General features: G+C 34.7%; 2 protein-coding genes across 2 annotated transcripts; both read right to left on the bottom strand.

The window, feature by feature from the left end:
• Positions 1-120: 120 nt before the first annotated feature.
• On the bottom strand, positions 121-650 carry LOC124440666. The gene has a single exon (XM_046991079.1). The coding sequence runs from the start codon at positions 569-571 to the stop codon at positions 128-130; it is 444 nt and encodes a 147-aa protein (XP_046847035.1). The 5' UTR covers positions 572-650; the 3' UTR covers positions 121-127.
• Positions 651-1,872: 1,222 nt separating this feature from the next.
• LOC124440660 (sterile alpha motif domain-containing protein 9-like) lies at positions 1,873-25,538 on the bottom strand. The gene is made up of 4 exons (XM_046991070.1): positions 25,452-25,538; positions 25,216-25,252; positions 6,061-6,482; positions 1,873-5,871 (listed from the first exon to the last, which is right to left on the bottom strand). Exons 1-4 carry the CDS (start codon positions 25,510-25,512, stop codon positions 2,384-2,386), a joined length of 4,008 nt encoding a protein of 1,335 aa, XP_046847026.1. The 5' UTR covers positions 25,513-25,538; the 3' UTR covers positions 1,873-2,383.
• Positions 25,539-26,050: the final 512 nt, after the last annotated feature.

Raw genomic sequence — 26,050 nt, 5'->3', positions numbered from 1 at the left:
AGAAGTACTACACTCGTGTTTATTAAACTTACACGGTCGAGAGTAGGAGTCACTGCTTTCTTAGTGTTTTTCCCCTTGTCTCGACTTTCCTTTTGGGTTGGTTTTAATGACAGTTGCGTCGTTGGGGTCAGCTTTGCAAATGACCGCCCCAACGTTGGAATAAAAAAGGCACATTAGAATTATATGAGCTGGTCGTCCGTTGATCGTTGCGTTTCCGTTTTTGGCTTGTCAGTTGCTGTGCAGCCTTTTTACTTTCTTTTACTGTTTTCAGGCGTTCCTTTAAATCATCACCAAACAGTTCTGCAGCAACAGATTCTTTGTTACTACAGATTGCCTTGTAATTTTCATCAAGGTCAACTTTGAACAAGTCCCTGCAGAACATGTTCAGATCATGATTAGCTGAAGCGAGAAGCACAATAGATGTGGACAGCCCAACCCAGATAACCTCTGGTGTTGGTGCAGATACTGTAGGGTTTGTTCCAAGAGAGGTACTAATCGTTACCACGATTCGGGAAATCGGAATGAGGCTCTTTACTAAGGCTTCTTGTAATTTTTGTAGACGTGCATCCATGGCTACAGGTGGACTTCCTAGCAATGTAACAAATTTCTGGGTTCACCTTTGTAACTCTTAACAGGTCACAGTTTTCCGGGCGTTTTACCCCTTCCTTCTGTTTTGATAATGTTTGTTCGTTTAGTCCAGTGGACAAAATGCTGGTCAGGATTTTAGAAATTTTAGTTGGCAATGGTTGGTCTGTCGGTTCATTCTCAGTCACTTCGTGAATCAGCTCATCTACCAAAGCATCGCTTTGGTTTGCTAGAGCAAGAGCTGTATCTGCAACTACAGCAGCAGCCCCGTTGGTTGATGTTCGTCATCAGTTTCACCTTCAGACATATCAACACCATCGTTCATTTGGCGTGCAGCATCATAAGCCTTGCTTAAGCTCTTTTACGACAGAAGCAAAAGTATTCATCAAGCCAGTAAGTTGATCGACTTTCCTGTTAAGGTCGTCCAAAGTAGTTCTCCCGTCATTTCCTTCTTCTAGGAGATTCTTGTTGTTGGCTTTAGCAGGGTGTTTATACCCAGCCCCGCCAGATTTGCTCATTTTCCCTTGTAGAAGAGACTGTTTCAGTTCCGGTCCATCGTCTACATTCATGTCTCCTAATAAGCCCGACAGCGTCGGATTAGAATGGTTATGCAAGAGCGTCAAGTCGTCTCCTTGCTCAATTTCTTCGCAGACTTGTGTCATTCGTTGTTGAATAGATTATCTAACCACAGAAAGAGTTTGCCGGGCGAACTCAGTGGTTATGTAGGTTTTTTGTCCTGTATTGTTTTTTAAAACTTTTTTGTAGTTCTACACCGCAGGATGGCAAATTATTTTATGGATTATTCGGATATGACCAAACACGCCATCTGTAATGGCGGTGAGCAGGGTAGAGAATGACCAATGTGCGCATGCGTAGTATCTCGTGGGATTTCTGCGGTAGATGCTAATAGAATAGAACTCAATGATCACTAATCACTCTACTCACTAAACATTGGCTGTCCCATGCATTGAAGTAAATATATCTGGAATGCTAACTCAGGGGAGGGGGAAATTAAAGCCAATGTTGAAGCTATTTTTGTAGGTAGACCCAGTCCTTTATAAAAGATTTTTACTAAAATTGTTACTGTTTTGACTAGATAATTTTGGTTGTATTTTGGCTTCAGCCAATCATGGGACAAAACTATAGGAGTTAGCATTGCAGATATATTTACTTCAATGGTCCCATGGTCCCATGCTCAAGTACTGCTCACGCAGAGGACCACCAGAATCTTCCCTATTGTAAAACAACTCCGAGTTTAAAGTTTGTGCACTCTAATAAGTCAGAATGTCATTGGAAATGCGCGTTTATTAAAAATATTAAAATAATACTCAAAGAGCACATCGCTTATCGAACATTTCATCTTGCGAAACTAATAGAAATAGAAGACATACATCGATATTGACTGTAGTAATGTTTTTAGTTATCAAATTTAAAAGTTACAATGTACATCGTTACCAGCAAAAGTTACAATGTACATCGCTACCAGCACTTATATTATGTATATTAATTCTAAAAATTAAAAGTTTTGTTCATAAAATCATTAAATACAAACGTTCGTGGAAGAACCATAAGCATCACTACACGACTGGCAAAGTAAAAACTGCATAAATTAAAAAAATGTCTGATGTTATTGGGTTTAAAACAGTGCTACTCACGATCGTTAACTGTTAATCACACGCTTTCATTATAGATATTATACTTGTATATATATATGACATATTTTTGAGTTTCCTTTTTTATATTAAAGAGATACATAACAAATCGAAAAAATCTTGCAAAATTCTACCACAACATTCAATCAAGTTTTCTTAGACTGTTCATAAGGATGGAATGTAATTCCCTTTGCAACAGGCTCAATTAACTGAAAGCCAACGACAAAATAAACTTTTGAATCTTCATTAAAATCTTTATCTGGAACACCAATATCATCTTTGTTAACGTGCAGTTCAATACCACCTTCAAGAAGCTCGATCTTTGTGACCTTTTTTGTTCCCTTGGTATGAACACGAAGTCTACCAGCACATTCTTTTAGCTTCTGTCTAGAATATTCCTTCCAAAAACTTTCAGTTTCCAGATCTTCTGTTTTGTAGCTTAAGTAGTCAGAGGCAGGCACAAGTTGCGATTCTCCCTTGCCGTTCTTCTTCAAGAAATGTACAAATCGATAACTTCTACAATGTGTACGTGACAATTCTTTAAGTTTAGTCACCATCCTTTTGTACTCAGCAATGTATTCCTTGCGATCTTCACCATTCAAAATGTGAATGAACGCCATTACCATAGTAAAGTAAAATCGCTTTGGATCCAGCAAATTTGGTACTTCCAACCAATCACGACACACCTTCCAGAGTCTCTCCATGGATTGAAACTTTGGCCCATTTCCCTCCAAACTCAGTGATATGAAACTGGAAGCAAAAGAAACTTCCTTTCCATCAATCACAAGATCATTCAACAATTTCATCAACTCACTCATTTCATTTTTTTTCAAAGGCTGATTCCGATTTGATTTAAGTAGCACCTGGGCTCTTATACGTTTTGCCTCTTTTGAACTAATTTTTGGTAATTTATAATTGCCTATGAAGGCAAAAACATTACCATGACTTTTAAAAACTCTATTGCGATTTCTCCATCCCTCATTGGTCAAAAAGCATATCAAAGTCAACCGTAAATTTTGTGTACGTTGTCGAAGCTCAGATAAATCGGCTTGAATTGATACTGTGGAAAACATAATATCATCAACAATATCAAGAAGATTAAACGAATCACTAATACATGTTCGAAAAAATGACGGTGCTCCGTTCAAAATGTATTTCACAGCTTTCTCTACATCTGAATCATGATCTTGGATGATCCATTGAATACAGGAAGTCCAAACATCTACCTCACCTAGTAGAGGAGAAGTAAATGTTGGAGGGAAATCTCGAGCAAATCGAAACTCGGAAATTGCAATATTGGCCAAGCTTTCCAAACATTCTATGTCCTTTATTTCATTATATTGAACCTTGTGCCGCAACATGATGGAAAGCAATATACCTTTGCTGTCGTGAATACTCTTCACCCTGCCATAAGTTTCAGATAATTTAATTCCTTTTGATATTAATTCTTCGGCTTCTTGAAACTTTGGAGGAGACATTCTGGCATGATAGCGGGCAGCATGTCCACAAGGTCGAGGATCAGGAATGATTTCAGCAGCTTTACGAAAGATTTTGGCAGTTTTCGTTTTACTGAAGGATCCTAACTCTTCGATCAAAAATGAAAAATTTCGTTCTTTCGTCCCACCTTTGTTGAAAAGAAAAAGGTCGCAATATAATTCAACAAATTTATTCATATTGTTAATAGGAGAAGAGTTCAAAAACCAAAAAACATATTCGTACAAATTTTGTCGTCTTTTCTCCAGATATTTTTTAAAAAGAATAGTTGCTACAACATGATGCTGAAGAGTATATCTGGCGTTACTCTCCCTCTCTTGACGAATCATGAGATTAAGTAAATCATTGGAAAAACACTTCTTGATATCTTGATATGTGACCTGAACACCTTTGTCGATACGAAGTTGAGATCTGAACATTTCGTACAGGAGAAAAGCTGGAGTGGGTTGATCGGCATATATCTGCAGAAAGGCCACCAAGCCTGCTATGTTTTTCTCTAGATCACTCAGGTCATACAACGTGTTTGTCACAATTTCCTTAAGTTTTGCAGAAAATTCCTTCATCATTGACAGTAACGGAAAATGAAATACTCGACGAGCTATTTGATCATTTACGTTATATTTTTCTTTGAATTCTTTTAGATCATCAGGATTATCTTCCAAGTTTGAATTAATTTGGAACACTTTGTGCACATCTCCGTTTGGTGAAACTTTGCTACCATGACAGCACTGAAGAATAACTGCTCTTTTTCCAAGACTATTCAAGGAGCGAACAATACTATGGCTCAACAAATCGACTTTCCACTGCCGTCGACCATCTACAAGAATAACTGGGGATACCCCACATTCATCTTCCAAAGTAGCAATTCGATTTGATAACTCTGGCAAAAAATTTGTTTCATCTTCGAAATTAAAATCATCAGAAAGCTTTACCGATGCACACGGAAAATTGTTGTGAAGATTCCAAAGCACTCTTTTGGCAATTGTGGAGCCCCCAGTCCCAGGAGAGTGAGCAATTTGAACGATGCTGCTGTGCTTTAGCAAACGCTGATCAATCATGCGTTGAATGTGGATTTCAATATCTTTTTCCTTGGAACGCTTGGCATCATGGTTGAAGTACAAGCTGAGAAACGAGATCGAATTACCAGAGAGAAAGCTTGCTCGATGTTCTTCAATAGTTTTCTTTTGTTTTTTTTCATCATCTGGATACATGAACTTTTGTTCGCAGCCAATGTAGAACAGTTTTAAATACTCTTTCATGTACACATAATTTTTCTGTGTTAAAGAGACACGAAGCTCAGACTGGAAACAGGGCATCTCATATTTTAGGGAATCTTCACGAAAATTAAACAATTGTTTCATCCCTTTGTTTAAGTCACTAGATGACATAGCAAACACTTGAATGTCCTTGTTCAAGCTGGAGTTTTCGCAACTGTTATCAATGGAAATTGATGAAATATTGAAATCTGAAAAGTGTTCGAAAAATCGCTTCATTGTAACTTCGACGAAGGGCAACGCTGATGGTGATATTGGAAGAGCAAGACATCTTATTGGCTTTTGTTTATCGAACGAATCAGCACAACAGACAAAAAACTTTGCAATATTTTTTACATCCTGCCTTTCCCAGGCTGGAAAAAATTTAGGCTGACTTTCTTTATCGTCGATTTTTCTTCCATTCGCAAACAGCCACAGTATTCTTTTGGAGTCAATTTTCCTCTGTAATTCAGATACATTAATTTTTCCTATCCTGCCAGGTGTGAAAGGTTGAAGCATAAGTGGGAGTAATGCTTGAGAATCGAAAATCTTATACAAACCTTCATCTTCAGAATTTGGATCAAAATCAATTACCATACTCCATGGTACAGCCGCTAAAACCTTAAAATTTTCTGATTCGTCTGACGTCATCACGTCTGACACTAATACCAAATTTGTTTGTGATTGGTTAAAATTATTCATTCCACGAAGAAGTTGAATCCAGCCATCCCACTCAGGATTTGGGATAGCATCTTGCACGTCTTCCTCTTGTTTTTCACCCTTCCTTATCTCAGCATCAGAACAGTTTTTTTTGTAATAATGTTGAAGAGCAGCTACTTCTTCCAAAAATAGCATTTTGTACTGTTGTAAACTTCTTTCAGTGTGATCTTTATTAAAGAAAGGTATGCAAATAAGTTGAAATATGACAAAAATAAAGGTGCATTGTCTTGGTAGTAAACGAATAAACAGCTTTAAAGAAAATAAAGCAACTTTATCTATAAGTTCAAGTAAAGCATATAGTATACCAAGTAAGATGCTCTTAAGATTGCATTTATATGCTTTATTTTTAAGATTACCTACTGATACTTCATCAATTTCAGTCTCAGAGCAACCTAAGACAATAAAGTTGGCTTTCAGCTTCTCCCACTGCTTTTCAAAATCATCATCACTCATTTTTTCATCACGTGCATGAAAAATCGTATTGCGTACAGTGGCAATGCCTTGTAAAGCATTGTCTATATTTGAATCTCTTCTTACTTTAGCTGCACATTTGGTGGTAAACCTCAATACCCTAATAAGCAAAGCCACATCCCATTCATTGATATCACCAGAATAAAATGCTTTTTCTTGATAAGGTAACAGTTGTAAGGAACCTTTCTTAAGAGCACTGGCGTCAGATGGCTGATTCCCCCAGTTAACATGGATACTTTTGAAAAATTTTCTTAAAGTGTCAGCACCAATACCCATTACAAAGCGAATAAGTCTTGAATAATTCAATCTAAATAGATGAACGCAGTACAAAGAATAAGACACAATCTCAATTACAATGTTTGTACAGCTGTACAGCGCATCATCTATATTACGACTACAGAATCAAGCATTATCTGTTTCATATCATAAATTTGTTTCATTCCATGAATTTGAAAATTAAAAAAGGATGAGAGGTCGGCTCTAGTAAATTAGATTATATAGTTTTGCGTATGCCTCAAACAGGACAGTACCAAGAAGTTAGTTTATTTCTTAAGAACTCATAGAAAGCTGGGGCTCTTTTCAAAATTAATGTTCATACAATCTCTACCATAACAGCAAGTCTTATTCGGCTAAGTTTTTTAAATGGAAATGATTTGTGAGCGTGGAAATACTCTACGGGGGGCATGTATCAAAAAAACTGAACAGTTAGGAAAACGTCGCTAAAGTCATCAGCGCGCACGATCTACAAAAATCTTTGGTAGAATAGATAGTCAGACTTCCAATGGTTTATCTAACAGTAAAATTGTTGCAAACAACAACGATTTCAAGTGTGAGAACTGTGTCACGAAGGGAGAGCCGAGGTAACAAAGTTTTGGAAAGTTTGCATGAAACATCTTGACACAATTCCTTGTGTCGACCTTGACGAGTTTAAAATAATTTCCTCTTCCCACGATCCCTTCAAACTCTCCATTTATGAGAGCCTGCTAATCAATAAATACCAGCCTTTCTTGACGTCCAATGCATTTCTATTCCACTCGATCCCTTCTACTTTCACAATATTTTTCTTCCTATAACTTTTTAATTTATGTAATCCATAATATCCATTTGACAATATTTGTCATAACATAACAACGTCATAAACGCGTCAAAATCTCACAATAAATCCTATTTTAAAACTTTTTATATTTATGAATATTTGGGGGAAACTCAAAATTACTTGGAAACATTCGCACTTCGTGCTTGTACTTGCAGGTTGCCACGTACGGTGGCTCACAAGGGCCACCACACAAAATAAAAATATTAATACACACACAAAATAAAAATACACACGCAAAATACATTATACACACACAAAATAAAAATACACACACAAAATAAAAATACACATACAAAATAAAAATACACACACAAAATAAAAATACACACAAAAAATAAAAATACACATACAAAATAAAAATACACACACAAAATAAAAATACACATACAAAATAAAAATACACATACAAAATAAAACACACAAATAAAAATACACACACAAAATATGATTGCGGGCGCTTGCAGTGTCGGCTTACTCGGAATTGCTCGTAATCGATCGTTTTTGTTTTCAAAGTTCTAATGGTTCCAACTTCCAGAGTACATAATAAAATTCATTGATTTCACTGTGATCAATTATTTCAAAGTTGCTTACGATATTGCTCCCCGTATTCTGGTTAAAATTAAGGTTAATGTGTTGTCCTGGTTGCGGCAACAATTCCGGCTCAGTCTCGGAATCAAACACGTACTGTGATGATTGTTTATCAGAGGAAAACATTACACGCTTGATAACAGGTTATTTCAATCGTGGTTATCCGTATGGGGCAATCGTCAGACTTTTGCAAACCTCCGGTATTCTGATGTCTATACGGACGTTGAATACCATTTTACCATAATGGTATTCAACAATTTACAACAAATCATGTTTCATAATATAGTTTTATTTGCTTTGCAATTGGTTGCAAAAACCTTTTTGCAACAGTATATTTCTATTTCATCTTTGTGGCATGGGTATCATTATGCCAAATACTTCTTACATAGTAACTTTTCATGTTTGTAGATGTAGATTGTCCAGGTTAGTAGAGTCCTGAGAAGGACTATTGTTGTTGATGTTGACTGACGTTTCGATTTGACTCTGAAGATGCTTATTGCTAAGGTTGTTGAAATGTCAGTCAACATCAACAATAATAGTCCTTCTCAAGACTCTACTAACCTGGACGATCTATATCTACAAACATGTAACGATACTCCTGGGTTCAAACCATTTACTTTATTTAACTTTTATTATGTTGTGTGATAATCTATATAATTAACACTAACTTCATTGTGGTACATTAATTAAATGTTGAAAAATTTCAAATCCTTCATTTATGTCTTCAGGACATGCCAAATTTTTGTTTTCCAAGACATAATCAAAATATTCTTTGTAAATGTCCTCACAAATGCATGGGTCAATTCTCTCTTCCATTTCACTCAGCTTATCAGCAGAAATCTCTATTAGGCAGTTTTCACCCACATAGTATTCTGGCAGAAAGAACAAAATGTCTGGAACTCCTGATACGGTTTCATGTTGCGACCTACAAATGTAGTGGCTATTTCAGTGATCTTTTACTTTTGTTAAATCTTTTTGAAATAACATGTTAAAAAAAACCCACAGTGTCTCCATGTGGTAGGTATTACCCAACTCTAACAAACCTTTTTGTGCCATATCTTGGAAAAAGTCAATCCACCAGCCTGACCTAGTTCGTCTCAGGAAAGACCACCATGCTTCAATTCTTTGATTTGAAAGAGAGGATCCATAAACATGAGCTTTCTCCCCTGCCCATTCATCATCTCCATCAGCTCTCAGGTAGCATTGCATTGCAGACAATAAAACATTTTCTGTCCCACAATGTGCAGCCTCCAAACTCCTTAACAGCATTAAGAAATATTTCTGCAATTACATTTGGATTTTTGCTTGATCTGACAACCTCAAGCCACAGAATTCTTCTGCTGTAACCACAAACAGCACCATGTACTGCAAACCCATATGGTTTGAGTTTGTCATATCCTTAAAAAGGGAAGAGTTTGTTAGACATTTGCACTCAATAATGTGCTACAAAAAAGCTAGGTTTGGGTAACTGTTCCCCATTATCTATAAGTTTGATTAAAAATTCATAGAAACTACATTAATGTAATCTTACCGTCGAGGTGCCAGCAAGCGTTTGCTCCTAGGCTTTTATATACTCTATAACATTTATTAAATTTTGTTCATCAACGACTTGTCCTTTTCGTCTTAAGTCCAAAGATCTGAAGCGGCGCTTCAACGTCCGTATAGACATCAGAATACCGGAGGTTTGCAAAAGTCTGACGATTGCCCCATACGGATAACCACGATTGAAATAACCTGTTATCAAGCGTGTAATGTTTTCCTCTGATAAACAATCATCACAGTACGTGTTTGATTCCGAGACTGAGCCGGAATTGTTGCCGCAACGAGGACAACACATTAACCTTGATTTTAACCAGAATACGGGGAGCAATATCGTAAGCAACTTTGAAATAATTGATCACAATGAAATCAATGAATTTTATTATGTACTCTGGAGTTGGAACCATTAGAACTTTGAAAACAAAAACGATCAGTTACGAGCAATTCCGAGTAAGCCGACACTGCAAGCGCCCGCAATCATATTTTGTGTGTGTATTTTTATTTTGTGTGTGTATTTTTATTTTGTGTGTGTGTTTTTATTTTGTATGTGTATTTTTATTTTGTGTGTGTATTTTTATTTTGTGTGTGTATAATGTATTTTGCGTGTGTATTTTTATTTTGTGTGTGTATTTTTATTTTGTGTGTGTATTAATATTTTTATTTTATGTGGTGGCCCTTGTGAGCCACCGTAGCCACGCAATTTTTCCTGTTGCCCTAACTTTCCTGCATATTTCTCATATAACTCAATAGAAACAAGTAAATATGTTTTCTATGTAAATCACTATGAAACGATCAAACTTTCCACTAAGACAGAAAGCTTGACTGTATGCGTTCAGTAGGCCATCATTTGAAATCTGTCAAACCAATCACAATAAGACAAAAATTTAAACGAACAAATTACACGATAGCACTTGGACTTGCTTATCGGTCCGACCATCCCGCTTATCAGTCAAGATCATTCCAGATCAGTCAAATCGTCTAACTGATCCGGCTATTGACCTATGAAATGATTCATATCGAATCATATGAGCGTTCATGGACTCTCTTAAACGTTAAACCAGTCATGCCACCCTACTTATTAGTCAGTCACTCAACATTATTCCAGATTAGTTCAAATTCCAATGATCTGGTTACCAACGAGATATTTATTATAATTTTCGGCTTTAAAACTGAATTGTGACAATATTTTCAAGCGAAGATAAATTCAAGAATTAGATAATCACAAAAATTTTGTAATTAATGAATTTGTAAGTGATTTGACACACGCAGCAGGAGATCAAGATAGAACATTGTTTAAGTTATACAAGGACAACATCAGTGGCGTAGCTAGCGGTCCCGCTACTCCCGTCCGGCGGGACTAAAAATTTCCCCAAAAATAATAAATATTCTATTTGGAGATGAGATATACATTATTTCACAAACAATTTTCAATATTATATTTTATTCGTTCATTTGCACGCTTTTATTCGGTGGTTCGTAATCGTAATACCGCAAAATCTCGAGATTTGTCTTGTAACCTAGCAACTGCCTTTCCTCACTCATTTCAATGCCTACTCGCGCGATTTCTCCACGTATTCCGCCTATCTTCAGATGGCGAAACATACAATACACTTTTATATAAGAAGTTTTGAATTCTGGTTGGCTAAGGGACCTGGCGCATGCTCAAATCTGCTGTTTTTTTACAGCTGAAACTTTACTAAGTGAGTTCGTTGTAACTTACAACTTGTAACGAAAAAAGGCCAACTGAAAATTACACTGTATTCTAATAAAACAATAAAATAAGAAAATATGACGAGAAAATACTCAAGAAAAAATTTTTCTTACATCATAAGGTAAATTTTCAAACGATGTCAGACAGTGTTTGTCTTTTTTTTGTCATTTCAATGGATTTAAAGATCTGTTTTTCCGAAGAAAAAAGAAACTTGAATATCCAGTTTCATAAAAAATATTGAGTCTATAACTCGCATTTTTACTTTTTACAGAACGATTGTCATTTTCATCGATTTTGATAGTGCTTGAAATACTAAATGGTTGTCGTCTCGATATCAATAATTAAATGTCCTTAAAAACTTTAATAGATTTTAAAGAAAAATCGCAGCTTAAGAGCAGATTGACTGTGTATGACGAAAATATATAGTAGCTATAAGATGTTTTCATTCTATATGTAAATTTTGTTGAATAAAAATTAATACCAACAAATCCTTTTAGTTTATTTGAAAAACGTAATGAGGATGTTGAATTGAAATAAATATAAAAGATTTTCTTCATGAAGATAAAACTAACTAGTAAAATGAAGTCAACTGAGGTCAAACTTAAGATCTAGGATCCGAAAAAATACAAATTGTTTGTTAACACGCGAGAAACACGAGTGATGACGAATGATGACGACAAATATTTTTTTGGCTTCAATTTTTGGCTTCAGTTATCATTCCAGTTATTCAAATGTTGAGTTCACTGGGGCGATGATGCCAAAAACATGGATGCCAATTGACCTATTTCTGCTGAAATGTTCGCTTTGCAGGAAAAAAATATTCTCGACCTCCCCCTGTTGTCTACAGGAAATTATATAGAATTTATAAAAACATACACGATATCTTTTTTGGCATTCTTTTATAATGCCAACACTTTAATTGTTCAATTGTTGAATATCGTAATGTGCACAAAAAGGAACATCTCGCTTTCATAGGTAAGATATTTGCTTGTTTTTTTTGTTCATCAAACATTGAAAAGCAATTACATACACTTAAAAAAGTCGTAAAATCTAAAACATTGATTTGCGTAACAAATATACTGATACCTGTTTTTCGTTATGAAATTCAATAATTTTACCCATCTATTTGCAAAATAGTTTCCCTGATGCCAAAATAGAGCCTGTACACTTTACTAAGTGGATAGATAACATGAAGAAACTTCCACCCCAAACAATAACCATAAAATGGAGCAGAATTTGATTTGATCTATTTGCTGAAAACATGAAGAGATGATCAGGTTGCATAGTGTTTCTGCAATATGATGCAATATCAACACTATTTCAACATTATTACAAGAGTTGTTTCATCATGGTTAATTTTATGGATAGAGACAGTTGATTTACTGAGGATGCCTTGAATGTAAAGTAATGGTACAAAAGAAAAATAACAAGACAAGGTGGTTGTGTGTGCTTGGATACTTGATGAAATGTCAATTTACACAGCTGTAAAATGGTCATTAAGATTGTGTTAAATTAATATCAAGATTGATGATTGATGACTCACTTTTTGGTTAAATTATGTCATATCTTAATTAAAATATTTCAGTAAAGTGTTGTTTGACTGTTACTAATATCTAATGAATGATATTGAGTAAAGCAGTAACTTTCCAACCATTTAGACATTTATACATAGTAGCATGCATGTACAAATACAAATCATACAATTGTGGCAAAAAACGCCATTACGTGAAACAAAGCAAAAAGTAATGAGAATGAATGTCTCAGTATGAGCTAGCACTTTTCACGGCAACCGGATAGAAAAACCATGATGTACTTTTTCTTTGTATAAACCGGTAAGTTTAATCCGCCAAACAAGTTTGAATGTTTACTTCGCTCATCGCTGCGTCGCGCACCTGCATTGATTTGTAGCCAACAAAAAGGTCCTTCGTCGATAGTTATAAAACGCATCCTCGTAGAAGCCGACAACTAGCAACCACAGTTGACTCGCTGTAATGAATTTCAGTTTTTTACTTTGATTTTCATCATAAATTTGCTGTTCAAATGCCGAATACTTTTTCTCACTCTTTCATCATAGGGTAGTAAGAAATTGCAAAATTTTCTGCAAAGCAGTCAACTTTGGTAAATCTCAGCGGAAATAGGTCAATTCCTCCATTTTTTTGGCATCATCCATTGAGTTCTATACAGTGAACTCCATATATATATATATCTGGAATGATGACGACAAATATTTTTTTGGCTTCAGTTATCATTCCAGTTATTTAAATTTTGAGTTCACTGGTTCTATAATAACTGGAGCAGCTAAGTGGACTGGGACCCAGTGAACTCGACATTTGAATAACTGGAATGATAACCGAACCTAAAAATTGAAGCCAAAAAAATATTTGTTGTCATCATTCGTCATCACACGTCAGGCTCTAGTCTCTCGCGTGTTCATTTTTATTTTTTCAAATCATTTGTCCCTTGCTAAAGGTAGAGTTCGGATCTTGATCAGAACGTAAAAAAAACGAAATTTTTGGAAGGAAAAGGTTCACGGAAAGTGAATCAAAGTGATAAATCGAGAAGCAAGGTGAGGTGAACTTAGTCGATCTGCTTTTACGCTGCGGTTTTCCTTTAAAACATATCAAAGTCTTTAAGGATATTCAATTATTGATATCGAGATGACAACCATTTAGTATTTCAAGTTTCAAGCACTATCAAAATCGGTGAAAAATACAATGGCTGTGTAAAAAGTAAAAATGCGAGTTATAGACTCAATATTTTTTATGAAACTGGATATTCAAGTTTCTTTTTTCTTCGGAAAAACAAATCTTTAAATGCACTGAAATGACAAAAAAAGACAAACACTGTCTGACACCGTTTGAAAATTTACCTTCCGATGTAAGAAAAATTTTTGCTTGAATATTTTCTCGTCATATTTTCTTATTGTATTGTCTTTTTAGCATACAGTGTAATTTTCAGTTGGCTTTTCCTAGTTTTAAGTTGTAGTAACAACGAACTCACTGTAGTAAAGGCTGTAAAAATAACCTTTTGCGAAGAGTTGGCCTCGTGTTGTTTGTCGTGATGTTGTTTATATGTTTATGCTTTTGTAATTTGTATTCAAATTTATATTGGCCGTGTATGTTTGGCACTCAGGGGATGAAACTGACGTACAAACCGCGTGAGTATTCGACTTTGAAGGACTGGAACGCGCAAGAGACTAGGACTTTGGCTTCTAAATTTTATATCTATAAAATGTATTGTCGTTATCATTCCAGATATATATATATATATATGGAGTTCACTGCTGGGACCTGACCATTGAGTTCTATACAGTGAACTCCATATATATATATATCTGGAATGATAACGACAATACATTTTATAGATAAAAAGTTGAAGCCAAAGTCCTAGTCTCTGCGCGGTTTGTACGTCAGTTCCAGTCCTTCAAAGTCGAATATTCACGGTTTGTACGTCAGTATCATCCCTGAGTGCCAAACATACACGGCATATAAATTTGAATACAAATTGCAAAGCATAAACATATAAACAACATCACGACAAACAACACACGAGGCCAACTCTTCGCAAAAGGTTATTTTACAGCTGAAACTTTACTACAGTGAGTTCGTTGTTACTTACAACTTAAACGAGGAAAAGCCAACTGAAAATTACACTGTATGCTAAAAAGACAATACACAAGAAAATATGACGAGAAAATATTGCAAACATTTTTCTTACATCGGAAGGTAAATTTTCAAACGGTGTCGACAGTGTTTGTCTTTTTGTCAATTCAGTGGATTTAAAGATCTGTTTTTCCGAAGAAAAAAACTTGAATATCCAGTTTCATAAAAATATTGAGTCTATAACTCGCATTTTACTTTTACAGAGCGGTTGTATTTTCATCGATTTTGATAGTGCTTGAAATACTAAATGGTTGTCATCTCGATATCAGTAATTGAATATCCTTAAAGACTTTGATTTGTTTTAAAGGAAAACCGCAGCGTAAGAGCAGATCGACTAAGTTCACCTCACCTTGCTTCGATTTATCACTTTGATTCACTTTCCGTGAACCTTTCATTCAATTTCGTTATTTTACGCTCTGATCAAGATCCGAACTCTATCATTACCAAGGGACAAATGATTTAAAAAAATTGAAATGAACATGCGAGAGACTAGAGCCTGACGTGTGATGACGAATGATGACGACAAATATTTTTTGGCTTCAATTTTTGGCTTCGGTTATCATTCCAGTTATTCAAATGTCGAGTTCACTGGTTCTATATACCTGGAGCAGCTAACTTTACTGGGGCGAGGACGCCAAAAAAATGGCGGCCAAAGGACGTATTTCCGCTGAAATGATCGCTTTGCAGAAAAATAATATTCTCGACCTCCCCCTGGTGTCTATAGTAAATTATAAAGAATTTTTCAAAAACACGATATCACAGAATATGGACATCGTTAGTTCCATATTCTGTGACGATATCTTTTTTGGCATTTCTTTTATAATGCCAACACTTCAATCGTTCAATTGTTGGATGTCGTAGTTTCCACAAAAAGGAACATATCGCTTCTCACAGGTGAGGTAGTTGTTTGTTTTGTTAGTCCGTCAACGATTGAAAAGCAATTATACATGCACTTGAAAAGCAATAAAATACATATTAAAGATCGTATTTTTTAAGACTGACTTGAACGCCAAATATACTGATGTTTTCCTGTTTTTGTTTATAAAATTCTGCATATTTTCTGTCATTTGTTAATGCATGAAATCGTAAATTTACCCATTTATTTGCAAATTAGTTTCCCCAAAGCAAAAATGACCCTGCACACATTTCGCTCTGTGAGTAAGTATCAAAAAGAAATGATCAGCCCAAACGGTACCCATGATTTGGAGCAGAGCTTGTTATGTTCTATTTGCTGACAACATGCAGGGAAGATCAAGGAGTAAAGATGACTGGAAGATGTTATTGACCAGGCAGAGTCTTAAAAAATGATAATGCTGTAAAGATAATTGATTTATTGTCTGCCCTATCCAGAGTTATTTAATTTGATCATGGTCAAATTCTATGGATGAAGATAATGGATTCACTAAGGATGCCTTGAATGCTTTGAAGTTAAAGTTCATGATCCAAAGAAAGATGGCAAGAAGGTTGTGTGTGTTTTGATGCTTAATGATATGTCAATTCACAAACATGTAAAATGGAAGGCCATAAAGTTTGTGTCTATGTAAACATTTGTACTAAGATTGATGATGACTTGATGCAGATGTGAAGCTTCAAACTGTATAAGTCATTGGGTTTTATATAACTTAATGTTTAAATCATGTCATATCTTTATCAAAATACTTTAGTTGAGTGTTGTTTAAATGTTACTAATATCTAATGCACTATACTGAAGCATTAAAGATTCAGTGATGAAACCTTTAAAGTTATTGTACTGTATATGTCTTATATATTTCTTATATTTTTTTAAGAAACAGTGTGAGCTTATTTACCTATTATAGTACAGAATGGAGATTTATCATATGCATTATTGCTGCTTTTTTAAAGAAAAGTTTTTCACTTTTCAAAGCTTTTCTACAAATTTTTTGCTTCTTATTTCTTGTCATGAGATTGATGATATAGAGGTAATATAATCCAATAACTTTCTAATTTCTAAAAAGCTTTTAAGCTTCTAGCATAAAAGCACACTATATAGGTATGTAATTCATTTGGTTCTATTGCCTTGCTATGACATATCTACTTGCACTTCATCATTCTTGTATGAACAAAACACCAGATGTGGATACTCAGAGAACAAAATGCACTACCAACTGCTTATGAAATATATTATTGAGGTGAAAACTGTGTTAATCATTCAAATTATAGTGCACTTTTATTGCAAATATAGGAAAAACAAAACAAAGTGAAAAAGAAAGGTAGAAGTATTAAAACTACAAATGAATTATAAACACCATTGGAAGCATAAGTGTTTTGATGATTATTTGCATTTTGCCCAATTCATATATCAATACAACAAAATCAAAATGTGCTACAACTTTACAAGTATTTGATGCAGTTGCACTTCAGAACATCACAAAAGGTTACTTAAAGTAATTTCTATACAATATTGTTTGTTTTCATTTACCAAACCTATGCAGACTTGAGTCTTTTTGAAATTTCATATGAAACTCAATTACAGAAAATCCGTAAATATCCAGAGATTTAATAAGTACTTTTTTAAAGAAACAAGTAAAAATCCTACAATTGTGGCGAAAAAAGCCATTGCCCATTGCATGAAAAGAAGCAAAATAGCAATGATAACAAATAAGCTAACTTCTCTCTCGTGAACCACAGTGGAGATGAGCTATGATATACTTTTTTGTATAGACTAAAGAGTTTAATCGATCAAACAAGTTTGACGCTGGTAAGAAAACGACGCACATCTGCATTCATACATGTGTAGCCGACATATAGGTCTTTCGTCGATAGTTATAAATGCATCCTCGTAAGAGCAGATAACTGACAACCACAGTTGACTCGCTGTTATGAATTTAAGGTTTTTACCTTGATTTTCATCAAAAAATTGCTTGCCGAATCCCAAATACACACATACATCCTCACTCTTTCCTCAGGAGGGAGTGGGAAATTGTGAAATTTTCGAAAAAGCGGTCAATTTCGGTAAATCTCAGCGGCAAAGGACGAAATCCGCCATTTTTTTTGCGTCATCAGATATCTAAGGCCGCGCTTGAGATAGCCGCTCTAGTTATTATAGAACTCAATGGACCTGACGCCAAAAAAATGGCGGCTAATGGACCTATTTCCGCTGAAATGATTGCTTTGCAGAAAAATTATATTCTCGACCTCCCCCTGATGTCTATAGCTAATTACACAGCATTTTTCAAAAACAAACACGATATCTTTCTTTGGCATTTCTTTTAAAGTAAAAATACTTCAACCATTCAATTGTTGAATATCGTAATGTCCACAAAAAGGAACATGTCGCTTTCACAGGTGAGATATTTGTTTTGTTTGTTCATCAAAAATTGAAAAGCAATTGAACTTGAAGCCTGAGCAATAAAATCCGACTGATGTTTTCCTATATTTGTTTTTAAATATCAACATACTTTCCACTTATTTGTTAATGTGTGAAACCGTAAACCTGTTTGCAAAATAGTTTCCCTAACGCGAAAAAGATTCTGCTCTTTTTACTCAGTGGGCAGATACTATGAAGAAACGATCACCCCAAAGAGTACCCATGATGTAGAGCAGAGTTAGTTCTAATCAATTTGCTGACAGCATGAAGAGATGATCGTATAGAAAAATGTTTCTGGAATATGCTGCAGTACCAGTACCAACACTATTTTATACATCACTATCTGAAGACAATTGGAAGATGCTATTGACCAGACTGAGTCTAACTGCAAAATTATAAGGCTGAATACAAACAAAGGTAAATGATTTACAAACTTCCCTGTCCAAAAGTTATTTGAACTTGGACTAATTCTATTATGGAGATAATGGATTTAGTTAAGATGCCTTGAATGCTTTGAAAGTAAAGGTCAAGTACCAAATAAAGATGACAAGGTTTTGTGTGTCTTGATGCTTGATGAAATGTCATGTAAAAAGGTCATAAAGTTTGTGCTTGTGTCAAAATTGATACTGAGATTGATGATGACTTGCTGCAACTGTACAATCCAGTGGGTTTTTTACAACTAAATTGTAAAATCATGTCACATCTCTTTATTAAATTATTTTAGTAGAATGTTGTTTGAATGTTACTTATATGTAATACAAGCCATATTGAAGCATTAAAGATTCAGTGATGAAAACGTCAGTGCTACATATTTCTTCTTAATTTCAGTTTATGCTGTAAAAATACTTTGAGCTCATTTACCTAATAAAGTACAGAATGGACATTTACCATTTGCTTTATTTTCCCCTTTATTAAACCAGGGAAATGTTTTGTTTTTTCCAAGATTTTCTTCAGTTTTTTGCTTCTTAATTCATTTCATAATATGAATGAAATACAGGTAGTACAGTTTAATAACTGTTAAGCTTCTAGCATTAAAGAACACAAAATGTGTTTAATTCATTTGGTTTTATTGCCTTATTTTTACATGTGTACATGCACTTCATCATTCTTGTATAAAAAACACCAGATGTTGCATACTTAGAGGGAAAAATCCCATAGCAACTAGTATTAAATATGGGTATAAAATTTATTATTGAGGTGAAAGCTGTATTAGTCAATCAAATTTTGAACTCACATGGCTAGCACATAAAAAAGAGAAAAAGAAGAGAAGTATTAAGTTCACAATTGTGTATTCATGTATTCAAGTATTATAAACACTAATGTAATTTAAGTATTTTAATTTCTTGCTTTTTGCCATTTCACAATCATTACAACGAAATCAAATACCTTACTTGTATTAAAATTCGCGCATTACTAGAATTCGCGCAGCGCTGAGTGCGCGAAGTTTAGTACTGCGCGAAATATAATCCGCGCGAAAAGCAAAGTAGTGTAATACGAGACATTCATTGTTGGTAATGCAAATCAGTTGTTTTATTAACTCATATACATATTGACGTATGTTTTTAGTTGTCCTGGTAACATTAAAAATCAAAAATGTCTTCATTTTCATCCTGTACAATTTCAGTCGGGATATTCTCAGGTTCTACGTAGTATTCCGTCACGAATGTCTGCATTTTGCTGTATATCCTAAAACTTGCATTGTTCTGCATGACTGTTAGGGTAATAGGAATCTCCAAGCCTCCTTGTGGTAATGGGGATCGACGAAATTTGATGTCACATACACATGCTTCTATATTGCCCCAATATTCAAAAAAGAACTTGCAAAATCGGGAAATCTTTCGAGGCAAATGTCCGACCAGTGACAATGGTTCAATCTTGCCTCTGATTTTGGTAAACAGACCAATAGCATATGGGTCGAATAGGTTTCCTGATTCTGGTTTTATTATTAACCAGGGGAAATCTACCAGGGGAAAACAGACCGGTGTCACCATAAATTCAGATTTCCAAAAGAATTCCACGTTACCCACACGGAAGATCATTGGTCAAATGAAACGAAAGCAATTGAATTAGTCAATCGCATTCTAATCCCCTATGTTAAGCAAATTAGAGAAGAGCTTGGTTTTCGCGCAACAAAACAATGGGTTTTGATCGCCGATGTTTTTAAAGCACATTGGACGGATGCCGTAAAGAAGATCATTTCCGACAATAATGGGAAGATGATACCTGTTCCCAATAATATGACATCATACCTGCAGCCCTTAGATTTAACAGTCAATCGCTCTTGCAAAGCTTTCCTTCGAAACCAGGCGCAAACATGGTACTCAGAGCAAGTCAAGCCCAAAGAGAAAGGTATTCAACCTGATAAAGTTTCTGTTGATTTGAGAATTAGCGTGCTCAAACCACTTCACGCAAAATGGATAGTGCAGTTCTATGATTACATGCAATCGAACAAGGACATTGTCGTCAAAGTTTGGCAACGATCAGGTGCGAGCGCCGCATTGGAGGAACCACAACGAAAAGAGGATCCATTTGAACTGTAGCTAAACTTTTGTTTGACTTATAAAGTATATTGTTAGGCAATATCGTTTATTACATTTTTTAGTTCTTGTTGGGATAGTGAACTCACGCTTTATTTTGAAGCCATTTTTGAGGCCACCCAATCGTTTTTTTGATGAATATTGAGGTATTTCTTAATAAAGAAAGCTCAATATAAATGCTTCAACTATTAATAGTTCTTTTGAACAAACCAAAAAGAACGAGCACATAAAACTACTTGCGCGAATTTAAAGCTGCGCGAAAAATTGTCAACAAAGTGCGCGAAATTAAATCGCGCGAATTTAAAGCTGAGCGAAAATGAGTACGACTCGAATTTAATTTGATCGTGGTCAAATTCTATGGATGGAGACAATGGCTTCAATAAGGATGCCTTGAATGCTTTGAAGTTAAAGTTCATGATCCAAAGAAAGATGGCAAGAAGGTTGTGTGTGTTTTGATGCTTAATGAAATGCCAATTCACAAACATGTAACAAACATGTAAAATGGGAAGACCATAAATTTTGTGTCTGTGTAAACATTTGTACTGAGATTGATGATGACTTGATGCAGATGTGAAGCTTCAAACTGTATAAGTCATTGGGTTTTATATAACTTAATGTTTAAATCATGTCATATCTTTATCAAAATATTTTAGTTGAGTGTTGTTTGAATGTTACTAATATCTAATGCACTATACTGAAGCATTAAAATTCAGTGATGAAACCTTTAAAGTTACTGTACTGTATATTTCTTCATTATTACAATTTTTGCTTTAAGAAACAGTTTGAGCTTATTTACCTATTAGAGTACAGAATGGAGATTTATCATATGCATTATTGCTGCTTTTTTTAAAGAAAAGTTTTTTCACTTTTCAAAGCTTTTCTACAATTTTTTGCTTCGTATTTCTTTTCATGAGATTCATGATATAGAGGTAATATAATCCAATAACTTTATAATTTCTAGCTTTTAGGCTTTTAAGCTTCTAGCATAAAAGTACACTAAAGGTATTTAATTCATTTGGTTTTATTGCCTTGATCTTATTGCCCATAACTTATGATCCTAAACGAAATGTGTTTACAACTTGAAGTGGATGTACGGAGTTCTCAACGGCAATGTCCCCAAAACTTACACCTTCTAATTATAGATTTACATACTGGGTACATGTGTGTACATCACAAGTATAACTTACACTTTCCGTCTATTGGAAAGTTGCGTTTCCCTTACAACTATAAATAATTCAATTTCCAATGCATGCAAATTTTTACATTTGGCAATGCTTTTCATTATCAATATCTTAATTCTGGGTGTCATGTTAACAACATATCTGTAGTTACCGTAACTGCGTAAAAGCACTATTGATAACGCGCATTTAATGAATACGACAAGTTGTTTTTTTTAAATAAAAATGTTTCAACATCTCATGATGACATTTCAGTATAATAAATACTCCTTATCATATTTTATTAAATGCGCAATATCTATAGTTGTACACGATTAATTCCTTGTATTGTTGGCGGTTGTTAAGTGCACAACTATATGCACGATTAAAACAATAAAGTACTTCAAAGTTTAAATCCAACACATGTATATTTGGATAGGAATAACAAACACAAATCTTAAATATGCAAAGACCGGTTATATATTTTAATGTTGACAGCAGAGAGCGTTGATTCATAGAGCACATTCAAGTACATAGAAATAAAGAATTCCTGAGAATTTAACATCGACTTCTTTTAAACTTTTCCATGCAAAAATTATTTTTATACCCGCGACAGTTAGATACACTCGCGGTTAGTGGTTATCAAATTACCAGATCATTGTCGGTATTAATTTTCTATCGTGTTTGCTCTCAAATTGCTATTTTGTATTTGTGTATGACACAATGGCTTCAAGTGCGACAGCGACTTGCTAAACTGAGGTTGATAGAGTAAATAGCTTATTAGCTAAACCGTTCTCTGCTCGATCGTCGGTCAAACAGAATGCTATCGTTCATGAACGGCCTACTCCTGATTTAACAATCCAAAATAAGGGAAGAGCATTTCAGAGAGATTGGTATGAGACGAAGGACAGGCTGTGTGGCAGTACAACCTTGCAGAAAGTATTTTGTTGGCCATGTCTAATGTTTTCCCCAAAAACATCGCCATCATGTACTAAGAATGGCTACAACGATATGCGGAGTATTATGTCTAATGCTAAGAAGCATGAAAAAATTAAATCGCATTTGACTGCTTTTAAGACATGGAAAATGTATGAAGCTAGTGAACGAATTGATTGTCTTATGTCCCTCGCGAGAAGAAATGACGTTAAGCGTGACAATGAGGAGGTGAGACAAAATCGAGAAATTTTAAAAACTGTTACTGAGGCAGTGCTGTATTTGTCAAAGTAAGAGTTGCCATTTAGAGGTCACGATGAGTCCGAAGGTAGCTTGAACAACGGTAATTATAGAGAGTTGCTCGAATGTTTTGCTAAGTTTGATTCTGTATTCGAGCGTCGACTGCACAGTAGACAAGCAGAATCTGATATAGTTGGTGACAGAAGATTTACTGAAGTCTTCCAAGAAATTCAAAATGATCTTATCAGCTGTCTTGATTCAATTAATGAAGATGAAATCAGAAAGGAAATAAATGATTGCACATTTATGAGTATTCAGGTTGATGAAGCATCTGATGTATCCACCAAAGAGCAACTAAGTGTTATTGCTTGGTTTGACAAAGCAAGTGAAATTATTGAGAGGCAATCAGGATTTGTGGATGTAAGTATGAACAGAAATGCCACAGCAATATCACAAGTTGTCAAAGACAAACTTGGTGAGTATTCTGATATAGAAGAAAAACTGGTTTTGCAAACATATGATGGTGCTTCTGTCATGTTTGGCCATATCAATGATCTTCAAGCATTGGTTCGACAAGAGTATCCTTTTGCCCATTTTGTTCATTGTGCAGCTCATAGATTGAACCTGGTCCTATGCCAGTCAGCCTCATCAATTTCTCCTGTTAAAATCTTTTTCATTAATATAGGTACATTCAGCACATTTACAAGCAATGCCCCAAAGAGAAAAGCTTGAGTTTCCTGCCACTAGTGAAACAAGATGGTATTATCGCTCTTGATTAATCAATGTATTGCAAAAAAACTATGAAAAACATTTAGATATTTTTGAGGGCGTACTTGAACAACCAGCTGGGTGGGATGATGAGTCATTAAGTAAAATAAGTGGCTTACTGCATTATCTTGATAGCTTTCTCTTTTGTTTTCTAGAATGTGGTTACATGATTTTTGAACAGTCCACAATTTTGTATTCCATTATTCAAAATAGGGAAACCCATTTTAATTATGACATAAGCAAGATTGACAATTTCAAGCAGTTTATTGTATCACTTCGCACAGATCAAGCTTTCACCGAGATTTACCAAACTGCACTAGAAAAAGTAGGCCCACCAGCAACCAGAGCAGATAGTAGATACAATTACAAACAGCTTTATTTTGAGATTATTGATCCATTAAAGGCATGTTAAGTGAACGATTTCAAGATATTAATCAGTTTGAGTTTTTAGATCTTATAAATCCTAAACTATTTACTACATCGAAAGGCATAGTTCCACAGGAGAAGATCAATCTTCTTAAAGATAAGTATAGTCCTCTCTTTGACATCCAAACTTTGGAGAGTAAACTTTCCTTCATTTACAATTACAAGGACTTTCACAAAGAGTGCAGTAATGAGGTGCTTAAATACATCTACAAATTTAATCTCCAGCCGAGTTTACGTCAAGTGGTAAATTTGTTAAAATTGAATGGTGCCTTGGCAGTGGCAAGTGCATCAGTAGAGAGGTTGTTTTCTTGCTTGAAAAGGGTAAAAAGCTATGTGAGGAATAGAATGGGTCAAGGTCGGCTTAGCTCTTTGTGTAGAATATCTATTCACAAAGATATCATTGAACAAAAAGTGGAATAAGAGGTATTGCATAATGACGTGGTTTAAAAATTTGTAGAAAAACCCAGCTGGCCTTTCTTTATAAATAATGGGTATAGTATGTGTTTTGATATTTGTTTTTATAATGCATGGTACTTCATTTAGAAAATTAAGCATGACTTTAAAGAATAAAGCCATCCCTGTCTGCGTACCCCAATCTAAACAAGTATAAACTAACAAGTGGAGTGCTAAGAACAATCTCTCTCTATGCATTTTAGGAAGGGTTGTATACTATGTTATTTTTTGTGCTAATCTAAATTTCTTCTGTTTATTTAGGGGCAGTGATAAGTTCGATTCATTATGTTTCAGGGGACAATTGTCTCCTGTGTAACGTTTCTCTGAGCCACTTTTAGTACCTTTTTAACGAGTTGCAGTTTCGACTATTGCCACATTAAGAATGCAGCTAATAAAAACGTGTGTTTATAACTTATTGTTTAACAAATAATTTGCCCTCCAAATCGCAGGAAATGCTGTTTCCAAGGCTCTGGATTTCAAAATTTTTCCCGGGGAGCATGCTCCTAGACCCTCCTAGTGGGGGTTGTGCCTCTGGCCCAACATGGGCATGCGGGAGTTACTATTTTACAAGCTATGCCACTGGACAACATCAACACTTTTACCTTTCATTTTCGTCACTAGAAATCGCTTTATCTTTTTCTACAATTTGAAATAAAAATTATTAATGTAAATTAAACTTCACAATTTTTATATGATTACATACTCCAATTTCCAAGCAACATGAAAAAAACAAAAAACGTAAAAAGTCAAAATAAAACAGTAAAAAGAAATTTAACTGAACAATTTATGGTCTATTGCCATTACTAAAACAATATGATCGTTCTTTGCCTTTACCTACCAGTAAATAAAGATGCATAGGAAGAACATGATGATGATGTTGATTCATTTGAGGTTGACATTTTTCTTCCTTTTATTCTTTCCCTTTCTTTCTTTTGATATTTCTACCAAATGGGTAAACATTAGTAAACACTAATAACTAATTCCTGTATAATATAGCGGTTTTAAAAACCGCTTGCATATTTCTGTGTACTGAGCAAACATTTATGAAAAGAACTCATTTTGAGCATGCTCATTTGTTCGTTCTATAATTGCCTGCTGTGATTTCAAATAACAAGTTGCGTATCACGAAAACAAATATGATGCTTCCTTAAACTACTCGAATGCGTTCAAAGAATTTCGCTTTTTCTTCCTTGTCGTTGAAACCTTAAAAGTTAAAATTCTTTAAAATTTGAAAACTCTGAAATGTTTTTGCTTCAAAAACTCTTTCTTTACAAGGAAGTGGATGATCACTTGTTATATTTTATTGCAATACATAGTAAAAAATAAAGCTTATTTAAAAAATTGTCAATTTGTGGGGATCATATTATTTCATTTTACAGTTCGTCAGCTTAGTAATCGCACTGTCTGTGCTTGTTATGTCTTTCCAATTTTCAAAGA

The sequence above is a fragment of the Xenia sp. Carnegie-2017 genome, unplaced genomic scaffold (genome assembly GCF_021976095.1).
Source record: "Xenia sp. Carnegie-2017 unplaced genomic scaffold, XeniaSp_v1 HiC_scaffold_2, whole genome shotgun sequence".
In the NCBI taxonomy this organism is placed as follows: Eukaryota; Metazoa; Cnidaria; class Anthozoa; order Malacalcyonacea; family Xeniidae; genus Xenia; species Xenia sp. Carnegie-2017.
Note: the sequence above shows the minus strand (reverse complement) of the source record. Positions and strands in the feature narration are given on the sequence as shown.